This window comes from Crocuta crocuta, unplaced genomic scaffold, assembly GCF_008692635.1.
Source record: "Crocuta crocuta isolate KB4526 unplaced genomic scaffold, BGI_CrCroc_1.0 scaffold211, whole genome shotgun sequence".
Lineage (NCBI taxonomy): Eukaryota > Metazoa > Chordata > Mammalia > Carnivora > Hyaenidae > Crocuta > Crocuta crocuta.
Genome location: NW_027527939.1, coordinates 838,776 through 865,308, shown reverse-complemented (window position 1 = coordinate 865,308; position 26,533 = coordinate 838,776). Strand labels below are relative to the sequence as shown.

The window sequence follows — 26,533 nt, the reverse complement described above, 5'->3', positions numbered from 1 at the left end:
CTCAAACCTGGGTCTCCTAACAGTTTTCCTTATCTCAGTGGAAACTCCATGCCTCCGCTTGTTTGGGACAAAAACTTTGGTGTCATCCTTTCCTCTCCTTTTGCTAGCAGCCATATCTGAGCCATCAGCAAATCCCGTCCTTTCCCCGGTTCAAACCCTGACGAATTCTTCACACCCTCACCGCTACCACCTCCGGCTAAGCCATCATCACCTTTTGTCTGGGTGTTGGAACAGCCCCCTAACTGGTCCTCTGCTGCTGGTCTTGTCTTTTTTTCAGTTCATTGTCAACACAGCACTGCGGTGATCCTGTTAAAATGGAAGTCTGGGTGGCTCAGTCGGTTAAGCGTCCGACTTCAGCTCAGGTCATGATCTCACGGTTCGTGGGTTCAAGCCCCGCATCGGGCTCTGTGCTGAGGAACAGCTCAGAGCTTGGAGACTGTTTCAGATTCTGTGTCTCCCTCTCTCTCTGACCCTCCCCTGCTCACGCTGTCTCTATCTCAAAAATAAATAAAACACTTTAAAAAAACGGAAGTCATGTCATAGTGCTTCTCTACTCAAAAGCCACCACTGGCTTTCCATGTCACGTAGAGAAGAAACAGTCCTTTCAGTGACCCGCAATATGCGGTTTCCGCAGCTCCCGCTACCCATAAATATTCTCTGACTTTATCTTAAACTTTCATGCCCCTCGCTCCCCTCGGTGTTCCTCACACATCAGATACGACCCCACTTCAAGCAAGCTGAACTTGGAGCTCCGTCTACAGGGAATGCTCTACCCGGATCTTCTGCTTAGCTCCTTCCCTTTCTTCTGCTTTTTACTCAGATACCTCTTTCTCTGAGAGACCTTTGTTGGCCTCTCTCATTTAAAATTGCTCCCCACTAATCTGGCCATGTGTAGCAACATGGATGGACCTTGAGGGTGTGATGCTGAGCGAAATAAGTCAGGCAGAGAAGGACAAATACCATATGTTTGCACATATAGGAGGATTAGGAGGAACTTAACGGAGGACCAAGGGGGAGAAGAAGGGGGGAAATGGTGGGGGANCACTGGGTGTTCTATGGAAACCAACTTGACAAACTATTTGTAAAAAAAAAATAAAAAATTTAAAAAATAAAATTTAAAAATTAAAAAATATAAAATAAAATTGCACCCCACTATGGCCGACCCAGGCACGTCTTCTCTCCTTACTCTGCTTTATATTTCCTCCTTTGCCCTTAGCAGCTCTAATATCCCATACACAGTACCTACTCATCACATTTATTCTGTCTCTTTCAGTAGAATATAAGCTACATAGATTTGTGTCTGTTTTGTTCACTACTCTATCCCCTACCTAGCACCTTGCACAGGGCCTGGCACATAGTACTGTTGAATGAATCAATGAGTGAATGGGTGACGTGTTGTTTTCAGTATCTTTGTTCATTTGTTTTCATGAATAAGAAAATCCTTTCATTAGCATGTTAAGTCGTGGGTGCAAAATGTGGCTTCTAAAATGTATCTTAAATGTATTCGACACTGATCTTGCTTACACCGTGAACGGCCTCAAAAACAGTTTCTACATAATTTGCAAAGTACACATTTTACCTCAGCTCCTGTACAACTCAACACATATTCTTAATTAGTGAGATAATTGGGAGCTTTTACTAAAGTGATAAGTTACCTCAATGCAAATTAACTAATGAGCTTCATTCTTTCGAGTAGAGTGGTATCTGGGGAGGTTTGCTGATAAAAACCATGGCTACCTGACTGTTAAGTTAAACAGCCCACACGGAAGGCACAGTGCAAACTAGGTTCTTACTCAGAGTGAGATCCAAGCCCTTCTCAGACATGACAAAGCTATGGTAATATTCTAAGTGGTCTCCTGGTCACCATCTCTCCCTTCCTCTATACACAGTGTACCTGTTTCCAGATCAATATTAATAATGCAGACCTCTGGTTATAACCATTACTCTGCTCAGAAGTCTTCACAGGTCCCCTTTTCCTATTAAATAAAGTCCCATCTCATAAAATGGACATGGAAAGCCTCTACAGTCTAGTTGCAATCTGCTTTTCCTACATTATTTCCTCGTATTTTTCTACCCTGCTCTCCAATTAGATTGTTGTGCCTTCTACCCCTTGTTATATTTTCCACCTCCTTACCTTTCCTCATAACATTCTTGAAGCCAGAAGGTTTATTTAGAATTCATTTCTAGGCTAGAGCAGTAGTGTGATCAACACACAGTGTGGTGATATTATTAGTCTCTGTGACTCAGGCTCTAAATTTCTGTTAAAGGAATTTAAGATCACATTTCTCTTTTTTAATACCCACATTGCTATATGGGCTTACACTGAGCTGATATTCAGCTAAATACTCCAGGACTTATGTATGTGACCTTCCATCAAACTGAGTTTCACACATTCTTGGTGAATGTGCGCTAAATGCAACCCTGTGCATTTGGTGCCTTAAAATCACTACTTTTCTTTTTGAAGAATATATATATCTCTTGACTCTGCCATCGTTTCTCCACTTATTCTGCTATTACTTTAGCTTTTGCCACCTAAAGCCTCTTATGAAGCAAGCAGAGAGAGAAGCAAGAGAAGGAAGGAGCATTATTCCTCACATATGAAAGTGTGCTCAGCTCCCTCCTCCTTCCAGATCATTTCCTATATAGCTTGTGGTGGTGGGGGGGGGGGGGGGGAGGCTTTTAAAAATCAAATCTCATGGGCATGTCCTTCCCCACATAAAAATCTCTGCAATGGCTCCCCATTACCTTCATCATAACCTCAGACCTTGTGAAATTCGTTTCCCATCTTCATCTCCAGCCTTATTTCTCACCATTTCTCATCACGCAGCTTGCACTCTGTGACTGTTGCACACTCATCTCCCTGAGTTGCTAGTATCAGTCCCTGGCTTCTCTTCCTGGCTAACTATTCTTTCTTACAGACTCAACCCGGACACCTCCTCCTCTAAGAAGCTTCCCTGTCATCTCTACCATAGAATGTGCAAGTGCCCTTGCTCTCTGTTCCAACGGCACCCAGATTTAGCTCTATCATGACACTCATCATACTGGTTTAGCATTGCCTGTTGCTTTTCTTTCTCCCCATCGGTAGACATTAAGATCCTTGAGAACAAGTGTGTCTTTCATCTCTGTAACTCTAATGTTAAGAGCAGTGCCTCATATTTTTATCAGTTTCTCTCGCCAATAAGATTATTCCTGATATTTCTTTTTCTTGTTCATCCAAGAGGAATCTAGGGCAGAATAAAAAGAAACATGGTAGAAACTGACTTAAGCAAGAGTAAGATTTCAACCTTTTAATCTTTTAACTAATATAGGGGGCCACTGAAACTTTGCTACACACTCTCACTACATAACAAAGAATACATAGTGAGGGTGACTATAACTAAAAGCTATCAGTGAGATTGTTTTAATTTGCCTTCTCCATAAAACACAAGTAAAATAGACAATCTATAAGTGGGGATTCTCTGAGACCCAATTTCTTGATGTCACTTGCATAATGAAGCAGGCACTGGGTTTTCTGGCCTGGGAAAACTGAAGATATTTAGGTCCAGATTGATTAGTCTTTCTGTGAGAAATGAATGCCTCAGAGACAAGTGAGCATTGCCCTTCAGTTACGGCCATATTGAATGTGACTTAACGCATTGATAAAACATACGTTTAACTGGAATGAGGGAGTTACATAATCTCTGAGAGATTTCTTTTCTGAGATGATTTTAGTATATATTTTTTCACTGCAGTCCTTCAAGGCTCCATCCAGCTAAAAATCTATAATCATTAAGCCCCAGATATTCTTAAAATAGTGAAGGACTTCTCTTTCTACTACTCCAGCTTTACTTTCCTGATCAACAAATTGACCAAATAAAATTAACCTATTTACTATGAACCATTTTGTTCCCTAGGCTATGTCAGCGTGTGTGTGTGTGTGTGTGTGTGTGTGAGACAACACATCTAATAGTAGATTGCTCGTTAGAAACACAATTGTAGTCACTCTTTATAATACATAGGTAATTATCAATTGATTAATCTGTATATTTTAATGATTTGGTTCCTTGCTTCTCTAAAGAAACATAAAGCTATTTTAAAATCTAAGATAACTGAGACTTCATTACTTGTTGCAAAATAGAATTTATTTTAACTGGTAGAGTCCCACTGAGGAGTGCTAACGTGAATAATTAACCATTACACGCAATCTACCAAAATGAGCAGTTTCATTGCATTTAGTGATAGTAGCATCTTCAGATGTGATTTACACTTATATCTCTAATGAAAATTAGTACATTCTTCACACTTTCTGATTTTTCTATGCCCCTTCTGTGACAGCATAACTTCTCACTACTTGTATTTGCATTTGTGAATTACTAAGTAATGTTGGTGGCAGGTAATGGATGAATGTTTTTTTGCCAAGAACCTAGACTTGTATCTGCTGATTCCTCAAAAAACCCTCTCTTATATTCTACATTTCATTATAATTCCTTTTAGTTTAACATGTCGTGGGTAACCTCTATGAGTTTCTCATAATGCAGTATGTTGTGTCTCCAACTAGAGAAATTCTATTAGAGAACAGGGAAAAGTGATCTGGGGACAGGCTTGATTGAAAGTTAAATGACACTGGGGTGCCTGGGTGGCTCAGTCGGTTAAGTGTCCAACTTTGGCTCGGGTCATGATCTTGCAGTTCGTAGGTTCGAGCCTTGCGTCGGGCTCTGTGCTGACAGCCAGCTCAGAGCCTGGAGCCTGTTTCAGATTCTATATCTCCCTCTCTCTGACCCTCCCCTGCTCACACTGTCTGTCTCTCTCTCTCAGAAATAAATTTAAAAAATTTTTTTTAAAAATTTAAAAAAAGAAAATTAAATGATATTAAATAATAGCTACCATATCCAAAACATTTGCTCTGTGTCAAAAGGTATGTATTGTATATTCATTATTTCTAACCCTTGTAATGGAGGAAGTACTAATTTCCCCATTTTGCTGAAGAAAAAACTGAAGCTTAGAGTTTAGTAAACTGGTGTCCAAGCACAATGCTAGAAAGTGGCTGGACCAAAATTCAAACAGAGATGATGTGTCTAATATTAAAGTCTAGGCTTTTCTTCTGTCACAGGCCATAATTAAGAGTACAAAAGTGCCCCAAGTGTATGTTACCTTGTAGTGCCTTATCTTCCCAGACTCTGACCAAGCATTTTCCTGTCTTGCCCATATCAGGACAGATACTTGACAGTACCCATTTTTAGGGTTAGGAATCAGTATATCATTCACTTGGTAATTTTCTCTTCTTTGACTTGGGAAGAGAAAGAAGCTCTCTCCAGAGCCGGAGCCAATTGTTTTTCTCTAATGACTTAGAGGGAGGGCAGCCTGAGGCTATCATGAGATCTGCAAGTGTATTTATCATCTTTCTCTTTGTTCCATGGATGATATCCAGCATGCCTGCGCTTTGAATGGCCTCATGGGGACAGATGTGTTGATTATTTCCACTCTGAAAAGAGAAACATTGGAAGTAAAATTTGGCTGTTTTCTGGAATTACGAATGCAATTTTTAAGCAATTACAAAAGTATAGGCATACTTATTAAAACTCATTCCTTGCACCAAAAAAATATTTATTGAGCTGATTTTGTTGCAAATAGTGAACAGTAGAAGTGAAACACGTTAAAGATGCTGAAAACCTCCATAGCTTAGAAAGTTGTAAGAATATAGAAAAAACAGTTTACAACAGGAAACAACACATCCCTTAACTAGGAATAAAAGTATCTGGAGTAAGACCAAGAGCCAGGCACCTAACCCAGATGTTAGAACCTGAGGGTGAGATCACATTTGCTCGGTGAAATAGGATTCTTCTCTTAGAAAGAGTCCAATTTATTAATTCCAGAAGAAGTTATAGGCAATCCCTTTAAAAAATCTAGAGTTTCTTTTTATTAAGATAAGGAAGCAAAGATGAGCACTCTTTCCTGTCTTTGGCCTCACCTCTCTTCCTCACTTTTTGCCTTTGCTCCTCTTTGCCAGGTTTCTCGCTAACACCACTTTCAGAGGCCTCAGTGGCTCCATCAGAGTAAGAGGTTCCACTATCATCAGCTCAGAAAACAACTTTTTCATCTGGAATCTGCAACACGACCCCATGGGAAAGCCAATGTGGACCCGCCTGGGCAGATGGCAAGGGGGGAAGATTGTCATGGACTATGGAATATGGCCGGAGCAGGCCCAGAGGCACAAAACCCACTTCCAACACCCAAGTAAACTACACTTGAGAGTGGTTACCCTGATCGAGCATCCGTTTGTCTTCACACGGGAGGTAGATGATGAAGGCTTGTGTCCTGCGGGCCAACTCTGTCTAAACCCCTTGACTAATGACTCCTCCGTATTGGACAGCCTTTTTAGCAGCCTCCATAGCAGTAATGATACAGTGCCCATCAAATTCAAGAAGTGCTGCTATGGATATTGCATTGATCTGCTGGAAAAGCTAGCAGAAGACATGAACTTTGACTTTGACCTCTATATTGTTGGGGATGGCAAGTATGGAGCCTGGAAAAATGGGCACTGGACTGGGCTGGTGGGTGATCTCCTGAGTGGGTCAGCCCACCTGGCAGTCACTTCCTTCAGCATCAATACTGCACGAAGCCAGGTGATAGATTTTACCAGCCCTTTCTTTTCCACCAGCTTGGGCATCTTAGTGAGGACCCGAGACACAGCAGCTCCCATTGGAGCCTTCATGTGGCCACTCCACTGGACAATGTGGCTGGGGATTTTTGTGGCTCTGCACATCACTGCCATCTTCCTCACTCTGTATGAATGGAAGAGTCCCTTTGGTATGACTCCCAAGGGGCGAAATAGAAGTAAAGTCTTCTCATTCTCTTCAGCCTTGAATGTCTGTTATGCCCTCTTGTTTGGTAGAACAGCAGCCATCAAACCCCCCAAATGCTGGACTGGCAGATTTCTAATGAACCTTTGGGCCATTTTCTGTATGTTTTGCCTTTCTACATACACGGCGAACTTGGCTGCTGTCATGGTAGGCGAGAAGATCTATGAAGAGCTTTCTGGAATACATGATCCTAAGGTAATACTCCTTTTTACTCTAGCTTTCTTTATTGTCCATTGTAACTGCATATATTGTGTCTTATGCTGTGGTATGTCTGTGTTCTTTCATCTAACACAAGAATATTCTCTCAGCTATCTATAGAGACTCTGAACTAAATTAAATATTTTATTGTGTTATTGAGTGAGACAGAAAAAGGTGAAGGGGTTCTGGGAGTGTTTGTTCTAGAGAAAGTCTTTTTGGTAAGAAGATCTATTAGTATGTTTCTCTTGTGTTATTTGTGTATCTCACAGAATGTCCATCAAAGAATAATAGACTTACAAAGTATTTTCACACAAAGCAGACTTCAGAAACTGATTTATTACTTCTCTTGGGAATTAATGAAAATACATAGTAGGATCCATGTTTTAAATTGTAAAGACTCTTTTTCTCACCATTAAAGAGAGTTAAAATTAAAGAGCTAACATTTTATCATAAACACTCAGAGTCAGACATGACAGAACTCAGTGGACATAGAACAAGGAGTACTGAACTAACTGAAGTGGGAGAATTAATTAAGAAGAGGGTGTCTCGGGGCACCTGGGTGGCTTAGTCAGTTAAGCGTCCAACTTCAGCTCAGGTCATGATCTCACGTTCGTGGGTTCGAGCCCCGCGTCGGGCTCTGTGCTGACAACTAGCTCAGAGCCTGCAGCCTGTTTCAGATTCTGTGTCTCCCTCTCTCTCTGACCCTCCCCTGCTCACGCTGTATTTCTCTCTCTCTCAGAAATCAATAAAACGTAAAAACAATTTTTTTTAAAAAGAATGGAAATAGTGTCTATGACAAAACATCACTTTAAAAAAAAAAAGAAGAGGGCATCTCTACACAGTAGGGAGAGCTGTACAGCTGGCCACCTTGGCTGAGGGGATGGTGCCAACAGCCACATTATAATGTCCAAGGACATTCAAATAAGTATATCTATTCTAGGCTGCGTTTGATATCCTAGACATCTGACCCTAAGGGGCGAAGGGAGGAGATGGATGGAGTTCAGGTAAATAACTAAAGCCGTGGTGACACTCAAGGAGAGCCATATTTGTTTCTCTCCGGATTAAAACAGGACCCCTTCCAATGACTAGGAGTATGGAGAACCTCGTCCCCCTTGGCTAGTAGTGACGAGGTGGTTGTCAGGGTTCAAGGAAACTGGAGTAAGACCCAAGAGAGCACTACAGTCCTGATAGGGAACAGAATTCAGATCCAGGGCAGGAGTGTGTTCCCATGTGCACGACCTACCTAGGAGAGATTAGAGAAAGTTGTAACTCAGTGGGCATACCTGGGACACACTGTGTTTAAAACAACTTGAGCTCAGCTGAGCATTTCAAATTGGGAAATACTCATGCCTTTTCAAATATTCTTTTTCACACCAAGTCTCAAGATATTGAATCTTTACTATAAAATTCTATTAAACATTTATTTTTAAATTGTTTAATCTTTTATNCCAACACGAGGCTCAAACTCATGAACCGTGAGATCATGTCCTGAGCCGAAGTTGGACGCTTAACCGACGGAGCCACCCAGATGCCCTTCCATTAAACATTTAATATTAATTTCATAGAGCATCGACATATAAGACATTTATAACTGTCTTTATCAAGTGATGGAGTGGCCCAGAGGGCTGGAGGCAGCTTTAGAGAATTCTCATGAATGGTTTGGATCAAGATATAAAATCTGTTCTGCAAACAAATGAACATGAGAAACTTGACCCATACACTGCAAACCTCCTGGGAAGCTCATGACCTGAACCTCATGAAAAGATTCAACAAACAGTGGCTTACTGATTAGGCAAGGAACTGCATTGCCTTTTAATTCATACTCAGGATTTTAGTTTAGGAGCTGGAATTCAGTGAGCACCAATAAGTCTGTTGCATAAATAAATGTGTCACCCTAAAGAGAGATTTTCATGATGCTTCAACATTTGCACTTTGCAGTGGTATTTGTAGCCTCTGTTTATTCTTTGCCCGAGTAGACCTGTAGATCTCCCAAAGGTTCACTGTCTTGTTAGAGGCTTACCTAGATTTTTCACATGAATCTTGCCAATGTGGTACTTAAATTACAAACTCAAAGTGGAAACCATTCAATCCAATCTAGTACAAAAAAACAAGCCAATATATGGCTGTTGTGAAGATTCCAGACCAATATCTAATGTAAAAAGGTGAATACAATACTGACTGGAGTTTTATTAATCAAAACCAAGGATTATCAAAATTAAGTCAGGGATGCTGTGTGTGAGAAGCCTGAAGCAATGATTATTTTCAGGGATTGAATAAAAAACATAAAGATACACTGCACACAGCAGTAAAATAATTTCTTTAAGCAAAAAGACACTCATTCCATCCCCAACTCCTCCAGAATAAAAGGTGAAGTTTTTATAAATCTAACTCAACCCCAAGACAAAGTGAGCAGAACTAGACAGTTGACTTTGTATTATAGCTAGTAAGTTCTTAATTCAGTAGGACAATACTAAATCTAAAATACTTTTAATTTGAGATAGTAAATGAATTTCCACTAAAGTTCCACCCAAAATGTTGTTTCTAGTGTTGTTTCTATGCTGTAAAGTCTTTCATTTTTAGGTTTTGGACACATAAAGATACCCAGGTTATTTGACTAAGCAATACTTGACCTCTGGACTCTGGGTGAATAATGTTAGTGACAGAATTGTTCACTTCTCATCCAGATATGTGGTATTATGCAAATGACAGAATGTCTTCACCCTCCCATGAAGAGATATGATTAAAATAATTTTCATGCCCTTTCAGTCACTCAGCATTCATTCTTTTTTTTTTTTATTTAGATACTTCTTTTTTTTAAATAGTTTATTGTCAAGTTGGTTTCCATATAACACCCAGTTACTGATGGGCACTTTTCATCCTATCGATGAATGAATGAAGAGCTAAGCTCTTTAGGGGACTATATCTTTTTTCTTATACTAAATGGTCAAGAAATTCAAAGGTAAATAAAACCAGTATAGGAGAAAACAATTTAGTAAGTTGTAAAGATGCTGAAGTTTAAAAACATGAAATACTGTCAAAGGTCAAGGAAAGGGCGATCACCTTCCACTTAGTATACCAAAGGGAAGCTTGATTAACATGATAAAAATGTGTGCTTATTCTTGAAAAACACTTGGAAATTGGACATGTGTGTCAAAGACATAGGAATGGTCATTCCAAGCAAAGGAACAGAATGAACTACTTTGAGGTGGAAGTACAAGCACAGTCAGGATATCTTGAGGAGTTCAATTTAGCCATAGCATATGTTCCATGAAGGGAAGGAGGGGAGATCTATGTCTAAAAATTAAGTTTGGTGGCTCCTGGGTGGCTTAGTCGCTTGAGTGTCCAACTTTGGCTCAGGTCATGATCTGACAGTTTGTGAGTTCGAACCCTGTGAGCGTCGGGCTCACTACTGTCAGTGTGAAGCCCACTTCAGATCCTCTGATCCCTCTCTCTCTGTCCCTCCCCCCCATCAAAATTAAAATAAACCTTAAAAAGTAATAATAAAAAAATTAAGTTCTCTTGAGATAACAGAAGATCACTGACATCAACTAAGACAGGTGAACTGCATCTGACAGTAGAGATCCACTGACATTCTTTGTTTATATTTTTTAAAAATGTTTATTTATATTTGAAAGAGAGAGAAAGAGAGACAGTGAGTAGCAGGGGAGGCGCAGAGAGAGAGAGAGAGAGAGAGAATCTGAAGCAGATCTCAGAGCCCGACACAAGGCCAAACTCCCGAACTGTGAGATTATGACCTGAGCCAAAGTCCGACGCTCAGTTGACTGAGCCACCCAAGCTCCCTATCCACTGACATTCTTGAACAATGGAATAGCAGAGTGGAACAGTATCCATTTAGGATGGTTGCTGTGGTAGCAGCGTGTAAACAAGATTAGAAGAGAAAGACGACAGAGTCAATGTTGTAGCTATAGTCACTGATAGAAAGAAGACAGATGCAAGAACTATGGTGGTGATCAGGTCAGTAGGACTCGACAGTTAACTGAGAGAGCCAACAGTCTCCTTCAAAGTTGCAGGTCTGAGTGCGTTACTAGGTGGTACCATTCAAGGAAGCAGAAAAGACAACTCATGGACTAGAAAATATGGTGATCAGTTCAGTTTCGTACGTGGCATCTTAAAATCTGTTTTGAACATTCAGACGAGATGCAGCAGGCATTTGGAAGCCAGAGTTCAAGAGCAAGACTGAAAGCTGGTGGGAATCCTGGCCAGAAGGTGATCCTTTGTATTAAAGCCCTAAGAGAATATGAGATCCTCAAGGGAGAAGGTGGTAGGGAGAAAAGTTGTTGTCTGAAGGAAAACACCAGACATAAAGGAGTCCCAAACTGTTGGAGAACAGGATTTGTGGAGAGACAGATGGAAAATAGGAGATAAAGGTGCCCTGTAATGAAGTCACACAGACCCCTCTTTCTATAGCTTGAATTTTTACTCTCTTGAGATAAAGACTGATATTATCCTACCTGCCATGTCTAGCTTCTTGCCAGTGGTTATCAGAGAGGACAAGGGCCGACCAGTGCCAAACCGTGAGAATTATTAGTGTGCACGTGCGTGTATTTTATGTCTGATTACACTGGGTTTACGTGGCTTGCTTTTTCTTAGTATTTTTCCAGACTCCAGTTTCACTTTTCCAATCCGCTTGATGGCATTTTAGTTCAGATAAGTGAAAATATGTCCTTTACATAAAAGTCATATAGAAGTGACTTTTAATTCAATTAAGTAAAAACATGTCATTTACATAGAAGTCTGTAGTTTTCTTGGGACATTTGTGTGTCTGCTGTAAGGTGAAAATGCCCTACATCTGAATGAAAGGTGATATGTATGGTGTATTGGTCACACTGTAAAGCTGCTTCCACCCCCTACTCACTATCTGTCTTATTTCTTTTCATCCCGTTTTGTGCTTCTCACTTGCTAGATGTTAGGACAGCCCGCATTATACCGTGTTGCCATTTTCATCCCGGTTGCAATCCTTGTGGCTCAGTTAATTCACCTCAGGCAGAGTTCCCTGTGCCTCCACATTAATGCTCTTTTCCTTCTCCAGCTCTTCTGTAGTTACTCTGTCCCTCTCTGTTATAATTGTGTGCCTGAACATTTAGACAATTCTACCTCTTAGACTCCTCTAGAAGCACCTTATGAAAGAACATACTCCTAGGATGTCTTCAGCTCTTAGAAGCCATCTAAGCCACCACATCTGAAAAAGGGAACCCCCCAAAGTTCCATCTCTTGCTTCCTTTTCCTCCTACCATTCTGTGGCATATATTATTTTAAATTATAATAATAGTGGGTTTCTGTAAGAGGTTTCTATTTCTAGCCAACAATTTTGACTACAGTTTCTTTTATTTTTTATTTTTATTTTTTTTAATTTTTTAAATGTTTTATTTATTTCTGAAAGAGAGAGAGAGAGAGAGAGAGACAGCATGAGCAGGAGAGGGTCAGAGAGAGAGGGAGGCACAGAATCTGAAACAGGCTCCAGGCTCTGAGCTGGCAGTCAGCACAGAGCCTGACGTGGGGCTCAAACCCACGAACCATGAGATGATGACCTGAGCCGAAGTCAGACGCTTAACCAACTGAGCCACCCAGGTGCCCCACAGCTTTTTTTAAAAACAAAAAATTTGGTTTGGTCTTGGAATCCAAACACCACTTACAAAAGATTCCATGGGAAAATGTGTTTGGATGAAAACCTATTGACTTAAAAAGTGAGATTTGTGATCTGTCTTACACACAGCCCATCAGTAAATTGAGCCCTGGCCACATAACTATTGGTTACCATGATATTAGATAACTTAGAGCGAATGTAATGGCACCATATTTCTTCTTGATCATAACTGTTTAGCATGCTGGCTATACATTTATCACAATTAATAAAACTGTTAAGAGCGTGAATATTTTATCACCATCTCAGAGTTGAGATTCACTGGCTTCAGGGAACTATTTGAATCAAGTAAAATTAAAAGCAAAATGTTGGGCAGAACAGAGCAGTTTATGATTCACTACATGTTACAGTAGCCAAGGCAGGTTGGAATACTTCTTTCTTTTTCTGACAGGGGTCGGAGGGAAGAAATCATCTTGTTGCTGGCTGCTCCCATAGCTAACCCCAAGGAAGAGGGACTGGACTGCTGTGCAAATGAAATTCAAGAGGATGGTTCTATATCCTCACTTAATGATTTTTGCAAGAATAATTTATTTTACACTAAAAGTAATACATGTAGCTTCTCCCAGCCTCCCACTGACTCTTCTGGGAAGCAAGCTCCATGCTTCAAAGCAGGTGGGCTCTTGAAGCATAAGACCATGAAAGCAAGAATTTATGAGTGATGTATTTAATAGAACTTATATGGGTATTTCTCTGACATAAAACTAGCACTATTCATTACAGGCAATGCAGAAACTAGAGTAAAGCAGACAGATGGAAGCAAATATCCATTGCCTCATCATCCAAAGCCATTTCTTCTTAGCACTTTGAGATGATGGACAGATGGATAGAAACCACAGCATTATTTTTATCCAGCAAAGTCTTCCTCTGGGCCTGTGACCTAAGGTACAGACTTGGTTGTTCTTAGAGCCTTCCAGCCATTGACATTCAGTGTGCAGAGATATGAGACAAGAAGAGAAAATCCCTTCATAAATCACAAAGCACACTAAAAAATAAAGCCCCACCTCCCCTCATAGAGTTGAATTGGCCCAGTTGAAAGGCTACATAAGCATCTGAAGTGCGCTATTTGCTGATTTTAATGGACCTTCTAGTGCTTTTCCAGCTTCTCACATAAAATGTCCCCTTTAACTCTGTGTGTCTAATAAAAAAAAAAGTCATCTCCTTAGAGGGAATAGGAGGCCAGTGCCATTTTTGTACAGGCAAATGATGCTGCTGCTTTAGAAATACAGTCCTAGCCTGGTGAACTTTCAAGTAAATATTAAAAATTAAATAGATCTGCTGTGAAAGCAAGAGCAAACTTTAACCAGAAATATTAAAGTAAAGGACACTCTCGTAGCCCTAGTAGGAAATGATAAGCATTTCCCAAAATAATAAAAACCATCTTTATTGATCTTCATATAACAGCATGTGCCTGCCCAATAAAACATATGAATTCATGTAATAAAGGCAGGCCTTGAACAAAGGCGGGATGCCAGAACTCCAAGGCAAACAAGGCTGAAAATGGAGTTTGAGGTGACAGGAAAGAAAACTGAGCCACACCAAACCATCCACTCGTTCTTTAATTCATCCAGTAACAGCAACTTCTGTTCCAGGCACCAGGCTCGGTGGCTGGGAATTTAGCAGTGAAAACAGACGCTGCCTTTGCAGCATGGAGTTTAGTGGGAAAGAAAGACATTAATCAAGGGAGCACATAAATCAGCTAGTGATGTAAATCGTGGTAAGTCACTGCAAAAGAAAATACAACAGAATCTGAGAGCCTCACAGGAGACCTGATCTGAATGGAGAATCTCAGCCTCCAGTCTGAGATCAGAAGGATGTAAATGAGCTAACAAGGAGCCAGAGATGGTGTCAGGAGAAGAGCACCTCAGGGTGACAAGGCAGTGTGTACAGAAGCCCTAAGTTCGGAGAGAGAGAACTGCAGTCGTGACTACTCCATCATGAGCTATGAGATTGGAAAGCCATGGAAAGGGGGGCAAGAGTAGGGCAAGGAATAGGAAGAGTGGACAGACATTCTAGAGAGAAAACCTCTTAAAAGAAGAAAATTCTGAGAAGTGCAATAGTCTGAAAAGAGCTGCACTTCTCACGGGTTCCATGTATGTCCAGCTAGAAAACCTAAGAGGAGACACATCCCATTCACTCTGGCAGTAAAACCCTATGGTAGATCAGGGACGTGTTCTCTGTGAGAACTGCATTAACACACTTCCTCATGTACAAAACACAACATGGTTTGGATAAAAAAAAAAATAGGATGTGCTGATAGCTGTGCATATCTTGCACATATGAAAACATATCCAATTATACACTTTCAGTGGGTGAATTGTATGGTATGTGAATTATACCTCAGTAAGGTCGTTTTAATAAATCATAAATAAATAAGCAAACTGCCATATTACTGAATTGGAAGACTGAATATTTAGAGATGGTAAATTTCTACTTGATTAGTTAATAGGTTTTAAAGCAAATCCAATTAAAATCCCAAAGGACATATTTGTTGGCTTGTTTGACTGTTGCTGAATCTGCTAAAATATATGTTTTTAGGGTGGCCAGTGACACGCATGACAAAGAGTAGAGCAATAAGCAGGGAAGAGTTTATTCCCTGTCCAAGGGAGGAGAGGAGCCCGGCATCTACAGAAATGTCAGGCTGGGCCTTTTTTTTTTTTTAAGAGAGAGCGTGTTTCTACCTGCCCGCCAGCAGTGAAGGGGCACAGAGAGAAGGAGAGAGAGAAGCCCAAGCAGGCTCCACTCCCAGTGTGGAGCCCCACGGGGGGCTCAATCTCACAACCTTGAGATCATTACTTGAGCTGAAATCAAGAGTCGGTTGCTTGAAGTACTTGGGTGGCTCAGTTGGTTTAGCACCCAACTTCAGCTCAGGTCATGATATCGAGGTTCATGAGTTTAAGCCCCGCATCAGGCTCTGTGCAGACAGCTCAGAACCTAGAGCCTGCTTCGGATTCTGTGTCTCCCTCTCTCTCTGCCCTCCCCCATTCATGCTCTGTCTCTCTGTCTCTCTCTCAAAAATGAATAATCATTAAAAAAAATTTTTTTTAAGGGTCAGATGCTCCACAGACTGAGCCACAGGTGCCCCCAGGCTGGACCTTTTAAGGGGGTTTGAAGGCTGTGAGAGGGTTATAGCTTGCCCATGGAGGGAGGGGAGCAACTCTTGGCCAGGTAGAGCAGAAGGTAGCAGGGTTCTCAAGAGGCTCTGTCCGGGGGCTGGTCCAAGATGTGGGTTGTGATCAGGCTAGAGAATATTATGTTTTGTATTTGGGGTCTATTTTCTGATAATGAAAGGCACCATGACCTAAGAAAACAAAGAGTTAGGGCAAAGCACAGACACCTGAGAGTTTTGTCTGTAAGGAGGGGAGGGGTTGGGGCTTTGAATAGATTCTTTTCATACATATTCAATTTAATATACAAAAAAGAAGATTCAAGGGATTTGTTCTTCTAGATATTGAAAGACTTAATCTTAGTAATAATAACAGAAAATTTAATACTCATTGACCACTCTGATATGCTGAGCACTGTTGTAAACAGTATTAATCCAGTACGCGCTCCCACTGAGTAGTCATGGAAATTAAAATAATCCAAGTAAAGTAACTTGCATTGTGTCTGACAACTGGGGGCACGAATAAGAATAGTTAAAAGTCTTGTCATATTTTAATACCAATATTAATTACATTTATCTTAAACATTAGTTCTCTGTCTCTTTCTCCCTATCTCTTTCTCATTTGCTGTGACCTGGGTGAATGGCAAGGTTCTCTTTCTGAGCTAACTTCTGGAAGGTTTGGAGGCCAATTGCTTGCCCACTAACAGCAGATTTATTTTCGTTGTGTTACACATTTTAAAAAGCATCACTCCTGGCTTCATATTGGGTTTTTTTCCTACTTCATCCTATTTTAATTTATCCTGTCTTGTATTTTGTGTGACCTTTAAGCTGCCTTAAATCTTTTCAGGAAGAAAGCAAGGTATACATTAAGTAATGTCAAAATCAGATAATAAATTAGAATATTAACGGCAATTCAGGGGCGCCTGGCTGGCTCTGTTGTTTAAGGTCCAACTCTAGATCTCAGCTCAGGTCTTGATCTCAGAGTCGTGAGTTCAGGNGCCCAAAAAAAAAAAAAAAAAAAAAAAGAAACGAAATAAAGAATGTTAATAGAAATTCAGAAAGGAAGTACAATTGACCAACAAATATAAACAAATTAAATATTACTTGTAATTGATTCGAAGAAATGCTAATTGAAACAGTAATGAGATGATATTTTGACCTATCATATTAGGAATGTTTTACTGATAGCTCTCAGTCTTGGTTGAAGTACATTAAGACCAGCACACACTGCTATTGGGAGGGTAGGTTGATACAATATGTTCATAAATCAGCTGGGCCATTTGTATCAAGAGCCTTAAAAGGGTTTATGCCCCTTTACTTTTGACTTCCTTCCATGTCTAGGAATCCATCCAAAGGAAATAACTAAAATATATGGGCAATAATTTATTACAAAGATTCATTGCAGTCTTACCCAAAATAGCAAAAACTAGGAAACCATGTAAATGTCCAGAAATAATACAAGTAATACATTATAATATCCCTATGTTCTATAAAAATATAGCCGGTAGAGATGATTCTGAAGAGCTTTTAGGATGTTAGACAATCATACACCTGAAACTAATATAATAATATATGTCAACCATACTTCAACTAAAAAAATTATAATTAAAATGTCAAAAAATCAAAATATGAGTTAAGTGAAAAGTTGGGATATAGAAGTATATAGTGTATTTTTAATTTTTTAATATGCATACATTAAGCTATAAAGAGAAGTGACCAGAAGGAAATATAATACAATGTTAAATAGTACTGATATCTGAGCAGTGTAACTACAGGAAATATTTTAGTATTTTCATCCATATTTTCTAGAGTATTCACATATTTCTATCCAAGTGTTCATGGCTTATTTATGTAATGAGAAAGTACATAATAAGCCAAGAATGAGAATAATTTAGACATGAGACAATAGTCACAGCAGCGATGTTTGCTCCACAGTCACTGCTGCTGTCTGCAGTGAATCCAGGCAGGGTAAGGTCCTGTAGTAAAATATTTACATTTTAAAGATGCTGAGGTGTCTGGGTGGCTCAGTTGGTTAAGCACCCTACTCTTGATTTCAGCTCAGGTCATGATCTCTCAGTTCAGTTAGTGAGATGAAGCCCCACATCGGACCCTGCTCTTTCTGTCTCTCTAAAAAATAAATAAATAAACATAAAATATATAAAGATGCTGTGCTTTCCACAGAGACTTTCAGAAGAAAAATATTATTCCCACTCAGTTGATTCATAGGAGTTGGCACAATCTGAAATTGTCATGTCATCTATTTGTTTACTTGTTAATTGTCCCATTGTTCACCACCAGATTCTCACCATATTGGGTGAACAGTAAATATTCAACAAATGTTGTTCGATTAATAAATGAATGAAAAATGGCAGCATCATCAGAGTAGGGCTATAGCCTTCTATAGGGAGAAACATCATTCAAAAAGACCATTCAAAACCATTCTTGTAGGTTGCCTCAGTGGCTCCGTCGGTTGAGTGTCTGACTCTTGACTGGCTCAGGTCATGGTCCCAGGGTCGTGGGATTGAGCCCCTCAATGGGCTTCGCAATGAGCATGGAGCCTACNTCTCTCTCTCCCTCCCTCCTTCCATCCCTCCCTCTCCCTCCCTCCTTCCTTCCCTCTGTTTCTCTGCCTCTCTCCCCCACTTGTAATCTCTCCTCTCTCTGAAATAAAGTTTAAAATTTTAAATAAAACCATTCTCCTACTAGATGCTATGGAACAAATAGAAGGAAAGCCACAGTATGTGGCAATGTACTATATGATCCAAAGGGAAAAATTCTAGTGTTGGACAGATCCAAGTTTGAAGCATGCCTCAATCATAGGTTAGCTGCATGATGTTTGGCAAGTCACTTGGCGTAGCCTCTGTGACCTCATTTGAAAAGATTAGAGGAGAAAATGGATGTGAAGTCTAGCTGAAGTTCTGATTCCATCTACCACTAATTTATAAACTACATCAGAGTGGAGACCAGATCTATATAAAATAAAATATCTATATCCCTAGAGTCTAAGCCTATAGCAATCACTCATTTAAATAAGTGTTGGGTACATAATGGACTTGTTATGATGCCAAGCAGAGGTGATCAACATGTGTCCAGTAGAATAGAGAGACAAAGGGTAGGAGCACCTCTCATTTGCAATTGGCAGAGTATACCACGTGAGCTCCAAGTTATATCCAAGAGTGACCTGAAGTGTTTGAGCCATGAGATTGGTATAATCAGATCATCAAAGCAAAAAAAAACCTAAGACCATGATGCCCGTAGTGGAGCCAAGGATCAGAGGTGTAGATCCTTGAATGAGAACATGAGCCAGGTCACATTGCCCTAGCCTGGGTGGTTCTGGGTCCCTGGTGGCAGATTATGGAGTAGGTAGTTCAGTAAAGATCAGACACAGGGCACCTGACACCCATTAGGAGTTGAACAGTTGTGTATTTCCCTTCCCTTCCTGTTCTTCAATATAAAAAACTTTGAAACACCAAAAAGATTTTGCTAATTCAGACTGATAAATGGAAAATAGAACAAATGAGCATATAATCTGTTTATTTCTTCACCTACTTCCAAAATATTTTTGAGAGGGTGTCTTTATAGAATTTTTAAAAATAATTGCAGCTTTATTACTTTCAAATAGACACAGTAATTCATACTAACAGCAGCAAAGTGTCTTCAGTTAGACACCCTGCTGGGTTTGCATTAATGAGTGTCTAAGATCACTTCCTTCATTTGAATACAGAGAATGCGCCAAATTTTTGCAAACGTTTCTCTTAAATTAGTGGAAAATTGGCTTATAACTTTGTTTACATTATTAACTTGCTTAGCAAGCAATATCTGTATGCATAGATACTTTCTGTACCAATAAATATATCATTGGATATCTATAACTATTCACATCTTAATAATAAACAATTATCAGTACACATGTCCATCAACTCTGTGTTCACACACATATATTTACCTTACTTTAAAAGTTAACACATGTTAAATGGACACACATTTGTAATTAGGGAGAGCTAAGTTACTCCAAGTCATTCTTGGACATAATGTGGAAATCTTGTGGCTACACCCTCCACCTGCAAGTGGGAGGGGCTCCCACCCTCTGCCTCTGTCCTGCTGGACACATCTTGTCTTACAAGCATTTGAACCACTCTCATATTAGATACTATGAAATGAATAAAAAGAAAGCTCCAGTAGGAGATAGCATAGGATGATACAGAGGACAAAGTCCTGATGTTAGATAAGTAAAAGTTCGATGCAGCTTAGGTTTGAGGGCTTGCTTTGTGAAGAATCTCATTTTCATGCTTAATAAATATCTGTGTGTCCAAAGAAGTTTCAGGCAACCCCTGAAGGGGCTTCTCTTATGTCTAAAATACATATTTTAATTCCTTACAGTGTGAATTAAGATGAGTGCTGGATTTTTATGATTTAGCCTCAATTTCACATTTTGATCCTTAATCAGATCAGGAGCTAGCATGATCTAACCACCCTGGGTATCCATCCAGTGGCATGTCAGGAGACTTAACTGTGAGCTCAGCTCCTTTGTGAACTCCGTCTGGGAAATTCAGCTAAGTTAGAGTGCACTTTCCCAACTGCAGCTGTGTACAGGCCTGCTCCACCCAAATGCACAGATACATATATATGCATATATAATATATTGTATATATATTACATATACTGTGTATATATGTGCATATATATTAAGTGTGTATATATGTACAATGTATACATCATATATAGTGTAAAAATTATATATAACATGATGTTATTTATGGCTTGAGTTCAGAAAGATTTTGTTTGTCAGAATCCATTAATACTTTTCAAACTCAAGAACTGCACTTACCATAGCATTTTATTAGGAAGCTGCTGCTTTAAAAATGCCAAATGACAGAAGATCCTCACGCCAACCAAAACAAGATGTCAACATCTCCTTAAATCATATTTGGATTAGAGCTTTTTTTTTTTTTTTAATTTTTTTTTAATGTTTTATTTATTTTTAGGAGAGAGAGAGAGACAGCGTGAGCAGGGGAGGGTCAGAGAGAGAGGGAGTCACAGGCTGAAACAGGCTCCAGGCTCTGAGCTGGCAGTCAGCACAGAGCCTGACGCGGGGCTCGAACCCACGAACTGCGAGATCATGACCCAAGCGAAAGTCGGACGCTCAACCAACTAAGCCACCCAGGCGCCCCGGATTAGAGCTTTTTTCATGTGTGATCTGACAATATAAAATTAATGGAAGTGAATCTATTGGCAAATAAGAATATAAGTGAATGTATGTATATAAATATATGTATCTCCCATGATTTACATATTTAAAATGGTGATCAGTCCTGAGGGACATACATATGAACTTTCGTATGTATGTATGTATGTATTAGCTTCATAATAAGACCAGTGACAGTTTCAGAGACAGAAACTGAAAACATCAGTAAGTAATAGTGATAATAACATTTATTGGATACCAGCCATGTTCCAGGGACTCTGCTAACTGCTTTACATAGATTTCTCTCATTTAAATTTTACTGCATCCATACAGATGAGGAAATGGGGCTAAAAGAAATTAGGTAACTTGTCCAAGCCATATAGCTAATGAATAGTAGAGGCAGGATTCATACCCAACAAAATCTGACTGATTATTCCTACTAAGTATTTCATTTACATATGTAGAAAGTATGTTCTTTCCAACCTGGTATATTTGAGGTAGTCCTTTCCCCACCCCTGGACTTAGTCTGGGAAGGCTGCTCACACACAGAGGTGATTCAAAGGCAGAGACTACTGCTGAGGCTGTGACATTTGAATCTGTACACACAGTATGTGTGGGATGAAGAAGTGAGAGACACAGATCCAGAAAGGATTAGCTCCCACCCCATTCTCACCATCATCATCATGAACACCCTTCCCAGGGAAGTGTTGCAATAGGAATGTGTCCTTCCGGGCACTTCCTAACTAAGGAGGGCTTACTTATCTGCATAGTGTCTTCTCCCCAGCACCACTGTGACAGTCGCAGATGCCGTTCTTCTCCCCTGTCACCACTCCTCTAAGATGGCAGCCTCTCCTCTCTTGGCTACAGTTCAGAGTCTCCAAACGAAGCTGTGGTGTCCAAGTATGAACACTGGTGCTAATTAACCTCTGGGAAATCTCTCAAACTGTTACTCCACTCTACCTGAGCACTACTCAACTCACAAAAATTTTGTTCAGAGAAAAGAGAGACTAAATCAGTCTCTGTTCTTTAAGATATTGTTCATACTACTTAGGGGCACCTGGCTGACTCAGTAGGTGGAACGCGAGACTCTTTGTTTTGGGGTCCTGGGCTCAAGCCCCACACTGGCTCTACATAGAGATTACTTACAAAAATAAAATTTGTTTTTAAAAGTTTATGTATTTATTTTGAGAGAAAAAGAGAGCAGGGAAGGAGCAGAGAGAGGAGAGAGAGAATCCCAAGCAGGCTCTGCACTGATGGCAAAGAACCCAATGCTGGGCTCAAACTCATAAAACATAAGATCATGACCAGAACCGAAATCAAAAGTCAGACACTTAACTAACCGAACCACCCAGGTGCCCACCAAACTTAAAAACAAAACAAAACAAAACAAAACAGATATTGTTTATACTGTTGAAAGTCTAGAAATCATTTCTACTCATTAAGAGGAGACTGGCTATAAAGTAGGGTACATTCTTTCCCTGGAATATAATGTTGCTGTTAAGAAAAAAAATGAGCTAGATATACAGTCAAGTAAAAAAAGTAGATTATACAAAACAAGCATATAAAATAAAATAGCCCTGGGGCGCCTGGGTGGCTCAGTCAGTTGACCGTCCCACATCGGCCCAGGTCATGATCTCACGGCTCGTGGGTTCAGGCTCCATGTCGGGCTCTGTGCTGACAGCTTAGAGCCTGAAGCCTGCTTCATATTCTGTGCCTCCCTCTCTCTCTGCCCCTCCCCTGCTTTCTCTTTCTCTCTCAAAAATAAACATGAAAAAATAAAATGAAAGAGTCCGTCTGTAAAAACATGCTACTAACATCTTTAGTTTTACTGAATTGGCACCCACGGACAAGAGTTGCTCGCCACTAGAATACAATGATATCAGGGGCTCCTCACCTCTTTCTTCCTGGCACAGGTCCTGAAATTCTTCCAACAGCCAGTTCTTTGTATTAGGAAATTTTCCTCCAGGTGGCGCCTATATATATATATATATACCGCATACATTTCAAGAGAAGACGAATGTTCCATGAAAGAAGGGAGACTTCGGTTAGTTTCCTGTATGGGTTATTAATTTAGACTACATAATTCTGCATAAACAGCAAGGAAAATATGGACCTTTTGATGAATTTTAGGGATTCTGCTTCGGATTCTGTGTCTCCCTCTCTCTCTGCCCCTCCCCCACCCACGCTCTTTCTCTCTCAAAAAAAATGAATAAACATTTTTAAAAATTAAAAAAAAGAAATTCAGAATTTGAGGCTGGATCTCAGGCCCTACTCCAGTCTTATTGAGTCAGAATCAGCATTTTAACGAGATCGCTGAGTGTTTCATTTCTATCGGACAATTGGAGAAGCGTCACTGTAAGTCAGTCCCCACTTGACCCAGCATCCGGTCACGTTGCCGCTGGTCCCACTCTTAGCTCTCACCTCCAGCAGTGACATGTTCCAGGACTAAGCTCCACAGGCATCTTCTAATTTTCATCATGCCCTATTGACAGTTTCAGAGCCCTGGTGATTTCTAGCTCCAGTCCTCTCCCAACACCTGAAGGATGCTTTGACTCAGAGCCCCAGCCTGCCAGCTACAGTTTGAGCCCCGTTGGTAAACATCCTGGATAGTGGACCTATACAGTTCTGTCCTTCATTATCTACCTGCCTCACCATCAAACTGATCTATACTACTTCGTGCCTTCTAGCCAAACCAGCAACACAGCAGTCCACCCCCTAAGGAATTTCAGAGAAGAATCCTTCATCTCTGTCACCATTCTACCCTCAGTGCAAAGAAGTTCTTCATGTTGCTTCTTAAGCCTTTTTACTCTTCTTCTTTCCTCTCTGGAGATAGTAACCAGTCAGTCAGCTTTTTCTCTGAACCATTATTAACCCATTTCTCACCCTGCTCTTCACATCTTGTGAATCACTTGACAAGCCATGGTTTCTAGCTCAGCGGGAGGAACTAGGGTGCTGGCCCGTTTTCGCATCATGTTACCACAAGCAGGTAACGGGTTCTTATCCACAACCGAGTACTAAAAGAAGAAGTGTTACGTGTAGGAAATTCAAGCTTTTATCCTGATCCAGCAATTTTCTTTTCATTTTTACATGTCGTTAGAAAATGATCATTTTGCTTCACTAATATGACAAATAAGAACGACAGAAGCCATTTGTAAAGCAATCCATTGCTTCCCAGATGCTGCAGTCCAGCACCTCTGTTTATCTCCTGCATCTCTGCAGCAGAAAAGACATTTAAATGGAAAGAAGACCAGGGCACCTGGGTAGCTCAGTCAATTAAGCATTCAACTTCGGCTCAGGTCATGATCTTGTGGTTCGTGGGTTCAAGCCCCACATTGGACTCTGTGCTAATGCTGACAGCTCAGAGTCTAGAGCCTGCTTTGGATTGTGTGTCTCCCTCTCTCTCTGCCCCTCCCCTGCTTGCTCTCTGTCTCTCTCTCTCAAAAATGAATAAACATTCAAACAAGAAAGAAAGAAAGAAAAAAAGAAAGAAGGAAGGAAGAAAGAAATAAAGAAAGACTGAAGCTCAGAAGAGTTAAGTGACTTGTTCCCAAAGTTCAAGCTGCTACCTAAACCCAAGTTCCCTAATTTCATATCCATCATGACTTCAGTACAATGTGCTACACTATACAAGCTATATTCAAAAACTTATTAAGCATACAAGAGAAGGAATACTCGTGGCTCCCAAAGGTTTGCTCAGCATTTCAGGAATGTAATTTGAGGAAAGCAATTATCAGAACAAATAAGAAATTCATAATATATTTATTTGCTGCTTGATATAAATCTAGTACTTGTGAATTACCTTAGGTTTTCAGATGGTTTAAACTTTCAGAAAGCTGAATATTTTACAGGTCAAATATAAAATCAAGCAGCCAGTATACTGAGATCCAATCTGAAGTCCAAGAATGCACAATATATTTTGCTTTGTGTCATGTACCAAATGACTAATAGGTAGCAGGGGCTTTCAGGGTTATAATTTTAGCCCAAGGTTCTGGTAACTACATGAAATCCTTGAGTGGTTTATGATATCATAAGGTGAAATTATAGCTCCCCGTGGGCAAGAGTTGTTGAAATGCTTTCAGCCATTGAGTACCATAACTAGCCTGTTCTCTATAGCAATTATAGGAAAAACTATATTAAATGCCTAGTCATATTGACTAATGACTTCAAATATAGAAATTATTTTTTAAAATGAGAATGTCAGGCAGGCAATTCATTCATCCATCTATCCCATAAATATGTATGCGTCACCGTGTGTCTGCGTCTGCTGCTCCAAGACAAGAGCTGGGGTACAGCAACAGACAAGTCCAATCCCTAATCCTGCCCTCAGAGCACTTTCATTTTAGCAGGGGAATCAGCCATTAAATAACCATAACTGAGATCAGTGTTATAATGATGAGGGGCTCCTGGGTGGCTCGGAGGGTTGAGTGTCCAACTTTGGCTCAGGTCATGACCTGGTGGTTTGTGAGTTTGAGCCCCGCATCGGGCTAGCTGCTGTCACCGTGGAGCCCACTATGGGTCTTCTGTCCCCCATCCTCCTCTCTCTCTGTCCCTCCCCCACTCATGCTCACTTGCTCTCTCTCTCTCGAAAATAAATAAGACATTAAAAAAAAGTTCTTAATGTTACAATGACGAATAGAATGTTATGCCAATGTACTAACAGGATCCTGACCAACTGGGGTAGGAGGGACGCTGTCAGAGAAGGCCTCCTTCAGGAAGTAAGCAGAACTAAACTCTGTTTGATGAGTCAGAATTATAAAGGATAGGGAGAGGGGAAAGCTCTTTCTTAACAAGCACATATTGAGAGTAAGATAGAGAGATCTGACCTCCCTCTAAATGGTAGGAACAGCTGTGTGGATATGCGAGAGGAAAAAGTGAGATAGAATCAGAAAATAATAACCTTGAGCACATTCTTGCCAATTGAGATAAGTCAGCAGAGAAAGACAAATACTGAATGATATTACTTATATGTGGTATCTAAAAAAATCAAACTTGTAAAAAAACAAACTAAAATGGTGGATACTAGGGGCTGGGGGCCTGGAGGGATAAAAGTGATGTAGTTCAAGCATGCAAACTTGCAGCAAACAGTAAATAAGCCTTAGAGATCTCATGCACAGTATAATAATAGAGATGACAGTATTGTATTGTAACTATGCAATGGGATTAATATCACTACAAATGGCACTCATTACAATAAATAAACGTATCAAAGTAATACATTATGCACCTTAAATTTACACAACATTATATGTCACATGTAGTTGCTAAAAAAAGAAAAAGAATGCAGTATAGTAAAATGCATATACATATTTCTCATTATATACATGCCTACTATAAATATTATGTTGGTATATATTCTATGTAATGTAATACATGTGCATGTGATACATGTGTATATGAGAAGTATACAGTATATGTAATATAGCATATATGTACATTTTATATGTGTGTATGGATGTACATATGTATAGGTGTGTGCACCAGAGCAGAGTTTGCAATGAGAAAACACCAGGCCATTAAAAAAAATTTTTTTTAAGTTTATTTATTTT

At 40.0% G+C, this 26,533-nt stretch overlaps 1 protein-coding gene across 1 annotated transcript in view; it reads left to right on the top strand.

Moving 5' to 3' along the window:
* The window catches only part of GRIN3A (glutamate ionotropic receptor NMDA type subunit 3A), a 164,925-nt gene that overhangs the window by 62,485 nt on the left and 75,907 nt on the right, over positions 1-26,533 (top strand). The window contains exon 3 of the mRNA XM_077752250.1: positions 5,987-7,034. Within this exon, the coding sequence (XP_077608376.1) occupies positions 5,987-7,034 (1,048 nt within the window). The remainder of the gene's footprint in view (positions 1-5,986; positions 7,035-26,533) is intronic.